Below are 13,814 nucleotides of genomic sequence, written 5' to 3'. Positions count from 1 at the left end.
GTTGTGAAAAATACGCCTTCATATCTGCAATAGGAATGCTAGATTGATGACAGGTGACGTATAACGGATGATGTCGACTTACTTTATATATATATATATATATATATATATATATATATATATATATGTGTGTGTGTGTGTGTGTGTGTGTGTGTGTGTGGTTTTGGGCTTTGGTGTTCCGTTAGTTAACGGGTTTAGTTCAGGTGATAGATGCTCTATTGAAGTTGGACAAATAAAATTTATTCTCCTGCCGACATGTAGCAACCCGCCAACACCTACTTGTCCATACCCAATAACTCACACAATAACAACCAACACCTCCACACATACAACACCAACCCACCAACACAGACACTAGTGATGATATTTCTATTGTCTACACTCTATATAAACAGCACACCCAGAGAGTAGACACCAGAGTTGTCTGATGATCGCACAATGCGTGAAACTCCGAGTTATATATATATATATATATATATATATATATATAACTCGGTGAGTATCAATCTGCTATAAGACAGTGCTCTATACCGCAGTGGCAGAGCGTAATAGTTTTGGTAGTACTGGAACTCTTTCTTGGGTGTAACTCGGAGTTTCACGCATATTGCGATCATCAGACACTCAGTGTCTGATGATCGCAATATGCGTGAAACTCCGAGTTACACCCAAGAAAGAGTTCCAGTACTACCAAAACTATATATATATATATATATATATAAATGAGTGAGTGAGTGAGTGAGTGAGTGAAAAAATAAGGTGACTTGATTACTCGTTATATTCGATTCTCCACTACAAATTTGTTTCATATGGCCAGTATAGCGGGTCACACTCGTCAGGCGGGTGAATTCGAAGTGGCACATATTTTCATGTGCGAGGCCGGTAACTATACTATTAGACTATTGTTTACTTATAGTTACATAATAGGAACTTCCTCATGTGTCAGCAGTAAGATACTAATTCATTTCTTCCATTCAGTGTGCATAGTTCAGGGTGATATATAATCAAAAACTTCTTATGCAGGCACAGGTTACATCGTTTGGTGACATTAGAATACGGTTCACAGATCTTCATAATTCTCCATTCGATTGAGTAATGAATATTAGAGTCCTTCAAGTCCAGATGTATTTGCTGAGTTCTGTACTGTTTCTGTGATTTGCATTTCTGCATGAGCATGTGTGGTTCCTATACCTTTTTTTGAACTGGTTTTCAGTGAGGTTTCTATGCCACGTGACGCTTTTGGGATCATAGTAGGGTTGAGACTAAAGGACTAGAGACTAACAGCAAAAGAGCTGATATACCAGATACATTTCACACATTACATCATCAGATCTATACCAGTATACAATTAATTTAGTATACAATGTCACTTTCATACATAATACAATGAGATATATACAATTGTATACGTAATTAATTATATATTGTGACTTTCATACATTATATCTTCCGGGTTTAACTATTTAAATTTCCCCTATTTATATGATGACGGTCTGTTTCTGTACAAGTCCATTTAGAAGCATACGCAGATTAAGGTAGCATAATGGACAGGGTAATATACATAGCAACTGAACACCACGGTGAATTTGTGTGAAGGAGCGGCATTAATTAATTCCAATGTTTGGCTCTAATTGGCGGAGTAGAAGGTCTGAACTAAACAAAGACTAAATGGTTTAATATAAATATCGTCAGGGCCGAGGTCAACATCCCCACACCACCACAGTAATCCCAATATCTTACCACACTGTTCAAAGTCACATCACACCACATCACATCACACCACAGCTAACAAGAGATTAATTGCACGGTTGTCATCAGCGAGCTTAGACTGGTTTGTTGTATTTTATGGTAAAATAGTTGTAACAGTAGGATGTGGGAGCAGTAGAAATCTGTAACTGGTAGTAGCGTTGGGGTGCCAAAATCACAAATAAAACGAGTCAAATAAGGCTGCTTTCACAAAAACTTGTTAGGGGGGGGTCGGGAGATTTTAGGGGGACTTGAAAATATATGGATAGTGTGTGGGGGGGTACCTGAAAAAATGTTATGGGTTGTAGGGGGGTACCTGAAAATAAATTGACATCATGACTTTTCAAACATGGGAACATAAGCTTTTAAAATGTTGATCTTCCTTTTTCAACAACAACAACAACAACAACAACAACAACAACAACAGCTACAAACAAAAGTTGCTCACAAGTTAGTAAAATGAAAAACAAAAACAGTCAAATTTTAATTTTCTTTTAATAAACTGTTAATGTAATGATAAATTGAAATGGGCGAATTGAGTGGTACATATTGTTTTTTGTCTGAAAATACCAGTGTCTTTCATGTACACTACTATCTACTGAAATTTGGTTCATTTAATGTGTGAAATTACCTTTACACTGTACTGAAAATATTCTTTGTGACATGACTGTGTTTTGGTTTGTGGTTATCACAATGATATGTAACTTTTTCATGTAAATTCTTACTAGTATTAAATGACAGACAAATATGACAGACAACATTTTACATTTGCAGCTCTTGGAAGTTATAAAAAAAAGAGTTGGAAAAGGTTCATCTCGGCCTGCCATCAAAATGTAAAAGATGCACCTGCACTAAAACATACTTGACAAGTATCAAAAACTTCTGTGCAAGGTATTTTTTCATCCTATAGGTATGACTAAATTTTCAACATAAACTTTTAATAATACATTCTAAATATTTCCTAAAATTAGCATATTGGCAAAGTCTGCTACATGTGAAACAGAAGACAATATCTCACAAGCTGAGTTAACAGAAAAAGTAAAATAAGTTTTTTGCACATACTTTTCAATTTTGCATGAATATACTATTACTTGTAAATATAAAGAGAAATAAATAAACTTTGACATAACTCTCAATATAAAGTTACCCTAAAGATATATGGCAGGACTGAGGTAGTGAACTGAAACAATGTGAGCAAATACTCCAATATAGTCTCAATAAACATGTTCATAAAGTAGTGTTTGCACAAACTGTTGAATTATTTTGGAATGCTTAAAACATATCTCTGTAAAACATATCTGAATTTGATGAATATGACTGGGATGCGCTTGTCAGAAACGGTGACATTTCCAAATTGAAAGTGAAAGAACTTGATAACTGGAACTGGAACAGTTGATGTCCACAACAGTCCTATGTTAACAAAAATGAATTACACTTTGAATAACTCTTGTAAAATGATCAGCAGACCAACTGAGTCTTTGTTTTCTGTTCAATATTGTATTAGAACATTATACTAGTAGTGTTACATTTGAATGTCATTTTAGTTGTATTTGCAAATATTGTGATGCACATGTTATCTAAAGAGAGTTTTATACTGTATTGTTCCAGTTCAGTTTCTTCCTAAATGTGTGCTAAAAGAAATCAAATCGGTCTAAATAACACTGGAAAAACTCTTAATAAAATGCATGAAATATTTTGGGCTTTGGCAGTGGGGTACTTGAAACATTTTGGAATATGGCAGGGGGGTACTTGAAAAAAAATTAGGGTTTTAAAAAAAATCTCCCGACCCCCCCCCCCCTAACAAGTTTTTGTGAAAGCAGCCTAAATCTGTAAAATAACATGCAAAGACTCTGCTTACTTTAAATTTTACTCTATATTTCCAGATGAATGATGCATTCTTTGTGATGACTAATATGGTGATCACTGAGGACCAAAGCCAAGGAAAATGTGCTGAAGTAAGGATTAATTGTGTTTCATGTATAATTATGATCTCTGTATATGTTCGAACATGTCATTTCTACAAATAGTGGTTTGTTCCGAGTCAAATTCTAAAGTTCAGTTATTAGGCTCTTTTGCTCTATTTCACCCCTATGTAATTGACTAAATATTACAAAGCACGGGGTGGGGAGGCGAGGGTATATTTTTTTTAAACATATTTGTTGTGGCTGGGCAATGTATACATATATGTTGACATAATTATACAATAACCCATGACCGCAATATAGCTATAGTGTTTAGACATTGACATGCATATAATTATACCATTTCATTAAAATATTAATATTCACTAACATATCCCCCTTTATTCTATATTTGCCCTTCAAGTTAATGGATTTATGCCATTAGTGGCTATTTTTATTGAGGAATGATATGTACAGTTGATTTTAACAGATTGCCCAATCAGACGTACTGCGATCCTTCACCTTTTTGCTCAGCAACCTTCAGAGCACTGTTCCGTGGTCTTACTACAAGCTTAACACTATTCTCATTTCACTCCCGAAATTAATATTCTATTCGTAATTTCTGTTTGCCTTTTCTAGGACCCCAGTGTTGAAGGTGCAAGGTGTACAAGAGATACCGACTGTCCTAAAAGCATAATTCTTGATAGAGGAAATGGCTAGTATTTGTTAAAATGTTCTTTCAAATCACAACATTTTACCATTTCTTGAATTCTGTTTTGTAACAAGGTTAATTTGATATATTTTGTGAATTTTGTATGGTATCATTCCCAACAGCACAATCTTCATTTTTATTATCACTGAATATACGTATTGCATTTCCAATTGCCTAGGCCGCTGTACCGGAAAATGTATCCCGAATCCAACATACGGAGAAAACATAACAACTTGTGAAATACAAGCATGGTGTCCATTGGAGAAAGATGTCGAACCAGGACCAAGGTAAAACTGTACCCATGTCACATGCACCGATAAGCCTTCTCTAAACACAAGGAAGCAGCGGAAAACAAGACACCCCTATTAGTTCCATATATGAAACATTACTTAGATGTGATTGAAATACTAATGTCTGCCTGCCTGTCTGTCTATCTGTCTGTCTAAATGAATGAATGAATGAATGAATGTATGTATGTATGTATGTATGTATGTATGTATGTATGTATGTATGTATGTATGCACGTATGTACGTATGTAAACGTATGTATGTATGTATGTATATATGGGTGTGTGTATGTATGTATGTATGTATGTATGTATGTATGTATGTATGTATGTATGTATGTATGCACGTATGTACGTATGTATGTATGTATGTATGTATGTATGTATGTATGTATGTATGTGTATGAATGTAATAATAATAATAATAATAATATATATATATATATATATATATATATATATATATATATATATATATATATATATATTATATGCACATTTATGTGTGAGTTTGTTTTCAAAACAAGTCATAACATTTTCATTTGTTAATTTCTTAAAGGAGGGATAGACCACTTTTATATGAAGCTGCCAATTTTACGGTTTTCATAAAGAATGCCATATCCTATCCAAAATTTCATCACAGTCAGTAAGTATCATCTAATTGAAAGTAAGTAAGCTTTATTTTGACTTCTGAATGTAACTAAGCCCTTTTCATTTCTTTATGATGATACAAACAAAAGTATAACCAAGGTTCAGCCGTTCATAATTAAATATTGCAATGTCACTCCTGTCATGCAATATAGACATTTTCATTAACCTTGGGGTCTGGAGAGTCAGTTCGTGGTTTTACACCACACACATGAACTTGTTTCTCGTTTAGGGATCTTTCCTGTGTGCCACGTGGATTCATGGTAGTCAGTAGAAATGTTTATGCAATGGTTGGATAATGAATATGCATTACCTTTTACAATTACAGGCACTTAGGGATCTTTTCATTATTATTATTTTTTGCAATATGCATATGCACAACAAAGATAAAAGTAAAAAGAAATGACAATGTTTATCCTGTAAAGTAAATAGGCATTCCATTGATTGTGGTGTTGTGATATCTTTGTAATTTAGGTCTAATGTATTGGTGAACAGTGATCCAACTTTTCTACAGTCGTGTTTCTTTGATCCTTCCAACGAAACTCTCTTATTCTGTCAAATTTTTCGCATCGGGGATATTGTAGCTAGGGCTAACCAAGACTTCGAAGCCATGGCAATGAAGGTAATTTTAAGTTTGAAGCTTTAATTCCCACCCTCAATCATATTTTCACTCTGAATGATACGTCAGTGTCCCCTGAATTATATATATATATATATATATATATATATAGTTTTGGAAAACTATTACGCTCTGCCACTGCGGTATAGAACACTGTCTTAGCAGGTTGATACTCACCGAGTTATATATATATATATATATATATATATATATATATATATATATATATAGTGCGCAACTATTGAGCTCTGCCACTGCGATATAGAGCACTGTCTTAGCAGATTGATACTCACCGAGTTATTTATATATATATATATATATATATATATATATATATATATATATATATATATATACCGTATATATATATATATATATATATATATATATATATATATACCGTATATATATATATATGTGTGTGTGTGTGTGTGTGTGTGTGTGTGTGTGTGTGTGCATACATACATAAATACATAAATACATACATACATACATACATACATACATACATACATACATACATACATACTGTATGTCTGCCATTGTCTTTTCAGGGAGGATCGATCGCAATTAAAATCGACTGGACGTGTTACCTGACCAAAACTTCCAACTGCAAACCCAAATATAGTTTCTTCCGTATTGACAATCCAGCCAATGGACTAGGACATAATTTTAGGTATGATTTATTTACTTTATATTTCCCTATGTATGCTGCATCATGCGTTATCATATATTATATTATACCAGTATATTGATGGCGCAAATCGAGAGATCTCATTGGTCTAGACATCGAACTAGCGCGTCTAAAATGAGCGATAATGCGCAGTTGGCACGAGTCCAAATTTTGATGTTCACTGTTCGTCTAACGTTGTAGTCCGTGCAGGGATGGGGGCAAAATGAACCCAGAAAATGTTGCGTCTTATCTTGTTTCCGACATTTTCAATATACTGGTATAATATAATAGCGATAAACCACCCATGGGAATGGTATACCCCTCGGTTTTGACCAGTGAACTCAATATATGCACTCGCTATCGCTCGTGCATATATTTCGTACACTGGTCAAAACCTCTTGGTATACCATCCCCAGGGGTGGTTTATTGCTTAATTATTTCACAGATGGACAATACTACGTTATACTTTAACTTAAACAGATAGACTAGGCAGGTGCTATGCCGGATAGCTTCATAGCTCAATAAATGCTCTAAAATCCAGATTGTGCAAAATGGTTACCAATTTAATATGTTAGCGTGTGTATCATCGACAGTGTGAAAAGTATCGCTACATTGTGTTGTAATGATAAGTTAGTATAAACTATAAATGAAGACAAAAGATTACATGCATGCATGTACGCAAACACGCACAGACACACACACACACACACACACACACACACACACACACACACACATATATATATATATATATATATATATATATATATAGTTTTGCGAGAAAAAAGAATGCCTTCCATCGCATTCTCCGGATGACGCTTTCGGTTTTTTCGATGAGTTTTTTTGTGTAAGTGTTCGAAGGTGGGAGGGGAATGTTCTTTAGAGAGCAGTTCAGGTTTACCTTTCGTGGCTGTTCCATTCTGGGTCTGGTAGCTGGTTGAGTAGAGTGCTCGACTTGGAGGAGGAGCGTATGTAACTCGGTGAGTATCAATCTGCTAAGACAGTGCTCTATACCGCAGTGGCAGAGCGTATTACGCTCTGCCACTGCGGTATAGAGCACTGTCTTAGCAGATTGATACTCACCGTTATATATATATATATATATATATATATATATATATATATATATATATATATATATATATATATATATATATATATATATGTATTATGAGAAATATATTGAATTTCTTTCTTTCTCATTATCTTAGATTTGCATACAAATACAAATCGGATGGGGTTGAATATCGTACTCTGACTAAGGCATATGGCATAATGTTTAAAATTACTGTGAAGGGAAAGGGCAGTGTTTTCAGTGTTTGGAAACTAATTTTAAGTATTGGTGCCATGTTAAGCTATTTAACAGTCTTGGTAAGTCTCTTCTCATACGACTTGCGTTATATTTATATCTTTATACTTCATTTGCTTCACACACACAATACACACTAGTACTCTAAAATAATACATACATACATACATACATACATACATACATACATACATACGCAACAAGGTAAGCCACAGCGTCTTTTTTCTATGGACTTTAAATCCTTGTATACTTCCTTAGCACATAATGAAGATTTAGTTGCACTCGAACACTATCTTAATTTAAGACCTTGGCCCTGCTACCAACGTTTTACTGAGATTGGTTGATCATGTTCTTGTATGTAATTATTTTACTTTTAAAATGACATGTATTTTGTGCAGAGACGCGGCGTTGCTATGGGAAGATGTATTAGCCCTAGTTATCTTTGTCTATTTATGTCTTATCAGGAACACCTTATTTTCAGATCAGATCATATCATTGGATCTTACCTGATTTATATAAATGCTTTATCGATGATGATGTTGGTGCTGCCACACCGAAACTTGAGGAACTGGTGCGATTTATTGATTACGTGTACATCTTCAATACTGCTATTCAGTATACTTGTGACATTTTTGAACTATCGATTTCCTTGACATTTCACTTAAGATTGATGGTGATGGTATAGCTAGATATGTTTATACTAAACCTACTGTTCACATTCATATTTGCAGTGTGGTTCATCACATCCTAATAAGTGTAAAGATTCCCTTCCCTATCCACAATTACCTCGTTTACGTCGTAGTTGTAGTAGTGATATGGATTTCAGGGAAAGGTCTGCTTAATTGTGCTCATACTTCCATGCATCCAAGTGGCCGTGGTTACCAATGGCAATGCGGCTTTAGAGAACGTGTCATCTTTGTCAAGGGAAGTTTGTATCAATTAACATGAGCGGAAGAGAATATTTGCTCTAACATTCCATCTCTTTTCCTCCAGAGTTAAGAGTATGAAATACAAGCATTTATATATAGTACGTTCACATAGGGTAACCCATGACAGTCATTATTTCCGAAGCACCTTTAACAGCTTGGCGCTGTGATACCAATCTTAGAGATACGGTGGTCCATACATGGATTGGAAGTTAATGCTGGTTCCTTTCCTTGTGATCGTACTTGATGTGGTAAATGTCGTTTTATTATTAATAATAATCATGTATTTGGCCCTAAGAACAGTGTGCCTGTTACGAGCAGATTTACTTATATCAGTACTAACGTAGTGCATGCATTGCAGGCCAGAAATGTTTTTGTTTCTTCTGTATATAGATTCAACTGTCTTGGTGATCATTTTGTGGAACATCTCCGTCGCACCAGACAAACGAATCGTAACTATCCTGTATCTGTGCATGCTATTACTAATGATCATAGTGTATCAGATATGTCTATTTTAGGAATTTGTAAGGTTTCTGGTGAGGAGGATCGATTAAGTTTGAAGGAGGAGGAAATCATTTTCCATCTCGGAACGCTGGAACCCCATGGAATTAATAGATTATTTACATCATTCCCTAATATCTAACTACCCTTATTCTAGCTATTATTATTTTATTTATACTCGGTTTAAAAAGTAGCACAGACGTGCTAATATATCCTAGATGTAAAATATAGATAAAAAACTACAGTAAAACCGTCAGGAAGATAAAATACACATCACAATAATAACTCATACCAAACAAAACAAATCAACAACAAAGACTCAAAAGACACATTCAACATTAAAACCTAGAGCTGATATATAAAATGATGGAAATCACATTGCGTATTAAGTCGTCCAACAACACTAAATTACAAGTAAAACATGGGTTGAGAGACATTGCCTTGCTTTATTTTACGTTTGAAAGACGCTAGATTATCAGCCATCCTTAAATCATTACTCAGTTTGTTCCAAATTACTGGTGCCTGATACGAAAAAGAGTGCAAGCCGTGTTTGGTGGTATGAACTCTTGGAATTTTCAATATGTTATTCCCCCTTAAATTATTAGTAGTAGCCCTAGGTGTTAACATGTCAGTGATGTAAATAGGAGCGGTACCAGTTAATGCGTTAACAACTAATTAGCTACATTGTTGTTTCTTTGTTCTGAAAGGCTGACAAGGTTTTGGTTCTTAAGGAGCCTGTCATAACTACTACTGTAGTCATGGAAGACAAGACGGAGTACCTTGTGATTCAATTTCTCTAGCTTATCAAGATTTCTTTTACTGCAGCCACCCCATATACTACTACAATAATTCAAAAGTGGAGAGATAAGGCTATTATATAGAAGTAATTTTGCGTCAGTCGGGATAAATTTCTTCAGTCGTCTAATGACTGCCAAGTGTTTGTTTACTTTAGTACAAATGGAGGATATATGCTTATCAAAATTTAATTTGTTGTCAATATTAACCCCCAAAAGATCTACGTTTTCACTACTAGAAATGTTAACATTGGAGACGTTAATGTTATTTTCACCAGTGCTTTCATTACCCATAAGCATAAACTGTAATTTCTCTGGGTTTATCTTCATCAGATTATTACTAAACCACTGTGTAGCTGTAGATAGATCAGAAGTTAGCTTTCGCATAAGATCAGTAATATCTTTGTTTGCATAAAATATCTGATTATCGTCAGCATAAGAATTCAATTTGCAGGTTAAAATGAAGTAAAATATATCATTAAGAAAGATATTGAACAAGGTCGGTCCCAGTACTGATCCTTGTGGAACGCCTTTCAGGTGTGTTCTATAGGGTTCTCTTTGGGGCGCGTGACTCGTTACCTTTAGATCTCTCCTCGCGTATTTCACCGTGTGTAAGAACTTGCGGTGTGTCGTTCTATTCTATAACATTTAGATATACAGTCAGCTGATAGCATACTATATATCTAGCCGTGATATCCTATGAGAAGGAATATTGATTCGAAACGGATTGAATTTATTTATCAGGACTGTTCTACTCATTACTTTTGCACTCCTACATACATCCATTCATACTTACATACATAAACGAACGTCCCATTTATATTGGCTCTAACATACCATCCCTTTTCCACCAGAGTTAAAAACATAATATACAAGCATTTTAATATCATAATCTTACATTCTAATAGGGTAACAATTCATTATTTTCTGAGGCACCTTTGACAGCTTGACGTTGTAATATCAATCTCATAGAGATATGTGGTCCATACAGAACAACATGGATTGGCAGTTTATGCCGGTTCATTTCGATGCGATCGTACTCGATGTGGTACATGTTTTATTATTAATAATAATCATGTTTTGGCCCTAAGAACAGTGTGGCTATTACGAGCAGATTTACTTGTATCAGTACTAACCTAGTGTATTACATTGCATGCCAGATATAATTGTGTGTGTGTATAGGTTCAACTGTACGTTGTCTCACCAGACAAAGGAATCGTAACTATCCAGTATCTGTGCATTTCATTACTAATCATCATAGTGTATCAGCTATGTCTATTTCTGGAATTTGTAAGGTTTCTGGAGATGAGGATCGATTGAGGTTAAATGAAGAGTGGGAAATCATTTACCATCTCGGAACGCTGGAACCCCATGGAATTAATAGATTATTTACACCATTCCCTAATATCTAACTACCCTTATTCTATCTTTCAGGCGTGTTCTGGGGTTCTGTTTGGTGCCCGTGATTTTTAGATCTTTATTCGCATATTCTACCATTTATTAGAAATTGCGGTGTTTTGTTCTATATCATAACACAAAGATATATTGTCAGGTGATGACCTACTTATATCTTGCCTTGGCATTATTTGTGAAAGCATATTCATTCGAAACTACAGGATTGAATTTATTTATCACGAGTGTTCTACTCATTACTTTTGAACTCATACATACATACATACATACATACATACATACATACATACATACATACATACATACATAAGAAAAAAATAACAGAAAGGTCTGCTGAATTTTGCACGTACTTCCATCAACGTGGTTATCCAATGTCTGTTACCAATGCGGCTTTACATAAAGTATAATTTTTGTCTAGGGAAGCTTGTATCAAATCACATGATCAGAAGTGTAAGAACGATCGTCCCATATTAGCTCTTACATACCATCCCTTTTCCACTAGAGTTAAAAACATTATGTCAAGCATTTTAATATCTTACGTTGTAATAGGGTTACCAATTCATTGTTTCCTGAAGTACTATTAACAGCTTGGTGATGTGGTGGTCCATATAGAACAACGTGAATTGGAAGTTAATGCTGGTTCATTTCCATGCGATCGTACTCGATGTGGTACATGTCGTTTCAGTAGTAATACTAATCATGTTTTTGGCCCTCAGAACAGTGTGCCTGTTACGAGTAGATTTACTTGTATTATGTAGTGTATTGCATTACATGTCAGAAATGTGTTTTATTTTGTATATAGGTTCAACTGTACGTCGTCTTGGTGATCGTTTCGTGGAACATCTCCGCCTGACCAGACAAAAGAATCGTAACTATCCCGTATCTATGCATTTTACCACCAACGATCACAGTGTATCAGATATGTTTTCAGGAGTTTGTTAGGTTTCTGGTGATGAGAAAGTATTGAGGTTAAAGGACGAAGAAATCATTTTCCGTCTCGGAACGCTGGAACCCCTTGGAATTAATAGTTTATTGTCGTCATTCCCAGTCTAATCAGTTTTTTGTTAAATTTCAGGCGTGTTCTATTGGGTTCTATTTGGTGCGTGCGAATATTAGAACTTTTCACACGTATAACCGTTTATCACGCTCGGTTGTCGTTTTGTTCCATTACATTCGGATATGTTCAGGTGCTTACCTAACATTTCTGTATCTCGCCGATATTCCCTTTGAAAAAGAATATTTATTCGAAACGTCGGATTTTACATCTATTTATACGGACTGACTTATAAGTTCCATATGCATTTCTTTCTACATACATACATACATACATAGATATACACATACATACGTACACATACGTGCGCACGCGCACACACACAGCTACGAACGTGTAATGTTAATATACATGACAGTATAAAAAGTCGTAGTGAATGCTTAAGACATTCCCCGATTACCCTTTTGTGAATTATTAAGACGTTGTCTTCCTTTTTGGCAATCAGGTTCAGGTTGGCATCATCGGAATAATACTCATGTGGTTTGTCCGAAAAATACCATGTACAAGCGAAACCAACAGATTTACCAAGGCGATTGAGAACGAAACCGTAGATGGTGGTCTAACCTGGATCTGTAGATGCAGTAAACCAAATCAAGAAGAAGAAGAGGAACGACGTGTACTGATCAATGATGACCCGACCCCAATCTGAAACTATATATATATATATATATATATATATATATATATATATATATATATATATATATATATATATATATATATATATATATATATATATATATATATTACAGTATTGTAATGCTTTGTCTACTTTATCATTGTAGATAAATTAATAAGTGAAGTAAGTTCGGTATTCCCTTTCAAAACGCTTACATGTAAGCATGTAATTTTGGAAACCTTTTTATAAAAATTGCCGGAAAAAGTGGCACACATAATATAAATATTAGTATATCGAATGATCTCTTGCTGATTTCAAACATAATCCAAGACTTAACAGACGATTGTACAAGCTTACATCATTATCATCTGTAGCACGGTAGTACGCATGTCGTGACGAGTATCACATCCAAAGCAACATGTGTGTAACTGTGTGCGTGTGCGTGCGTGCGCGCGCGCGCGCGCGTTTGTGTGTGTGTGTGTTAATTTCTCTCCATTAAAAAAAAATTAGTTGCGATATAGATGAGATTGACAATGACAATTTTGGTTAACAACGCCTCAGAAAATCAAAATCAATTTTTTATTGGTCCAGTGAATCTAGCGGAAATGTAGGCCG

The 13,814-nt window shown here is 34.8% G+C and overlaps 1 protein-coding gene across 1 annotated transcript in view; it reads left to right on the top strand.

The window, feature by feature from the left end:
- The window catches only part of LOC144432730 (P2X purinoceptor 4a-like), a 77,183-nt gene extending 63,954 nt beyond the window's left edge, over positions 1 to 13,229 (top strand). The window contains exons 3-10 of the mRNA XM_078121000.1: positions 3,627 to 3,698; positions 4,284 to 4,359; positions 4,535 to 4,643; positions 5,203 to 5,289; positions 5,766 to 5,913; positions 6,465 to 6,586; positions 7,795 to 7,954; positions 13,026 to 13,229. Of these exons, the coding sequence (XP_077977126.1) occupies positions 3,627 to 3,698; positions 4,284 to 4,359; positions 4,535 to 4,643; positions 5,203 to 5,289; positions 5,766 to 5,913; positions 6,465 to 6,586; positions 7,795 to 7,954; positions 13,026 to 13,229 (978 nt within the window). The remainder of the gene's footprint in view (positions 1 to 3,626; positions 3,699 to 4,283; positions 4,360 to 4,534; positions 4,644 to 5,202; positions 5,290 to 5,765; positions 5,914 to 6,464; positions 6,587 to 7,794; positions 7,955 to 13,025) is intronic.
- The last annotated feature ends 585 nt before the right edge of the window (positions 13,230 to 13,814 follow it).

The sequence above is a fragment of the Glandiceps talaboti genome, chromosome 3 (genome assembly GCF_964340395.1).
Source record: "Glandiceps talaboti chromosome 3, keGlaTala1.1, whole genome shotgun sequence".
Taxonomy (NCBI): Eukaryota; Metazoa; Hemichordata; class Enteropneusta; family Spengelidae; genus Glandiceps; species Glandiceps talaboti.
The sequence above is the reverse complement of the archived record's forward strand: the minus strand, read 5'-3'. Positions and strand labels throughout refer to the sequence as shown.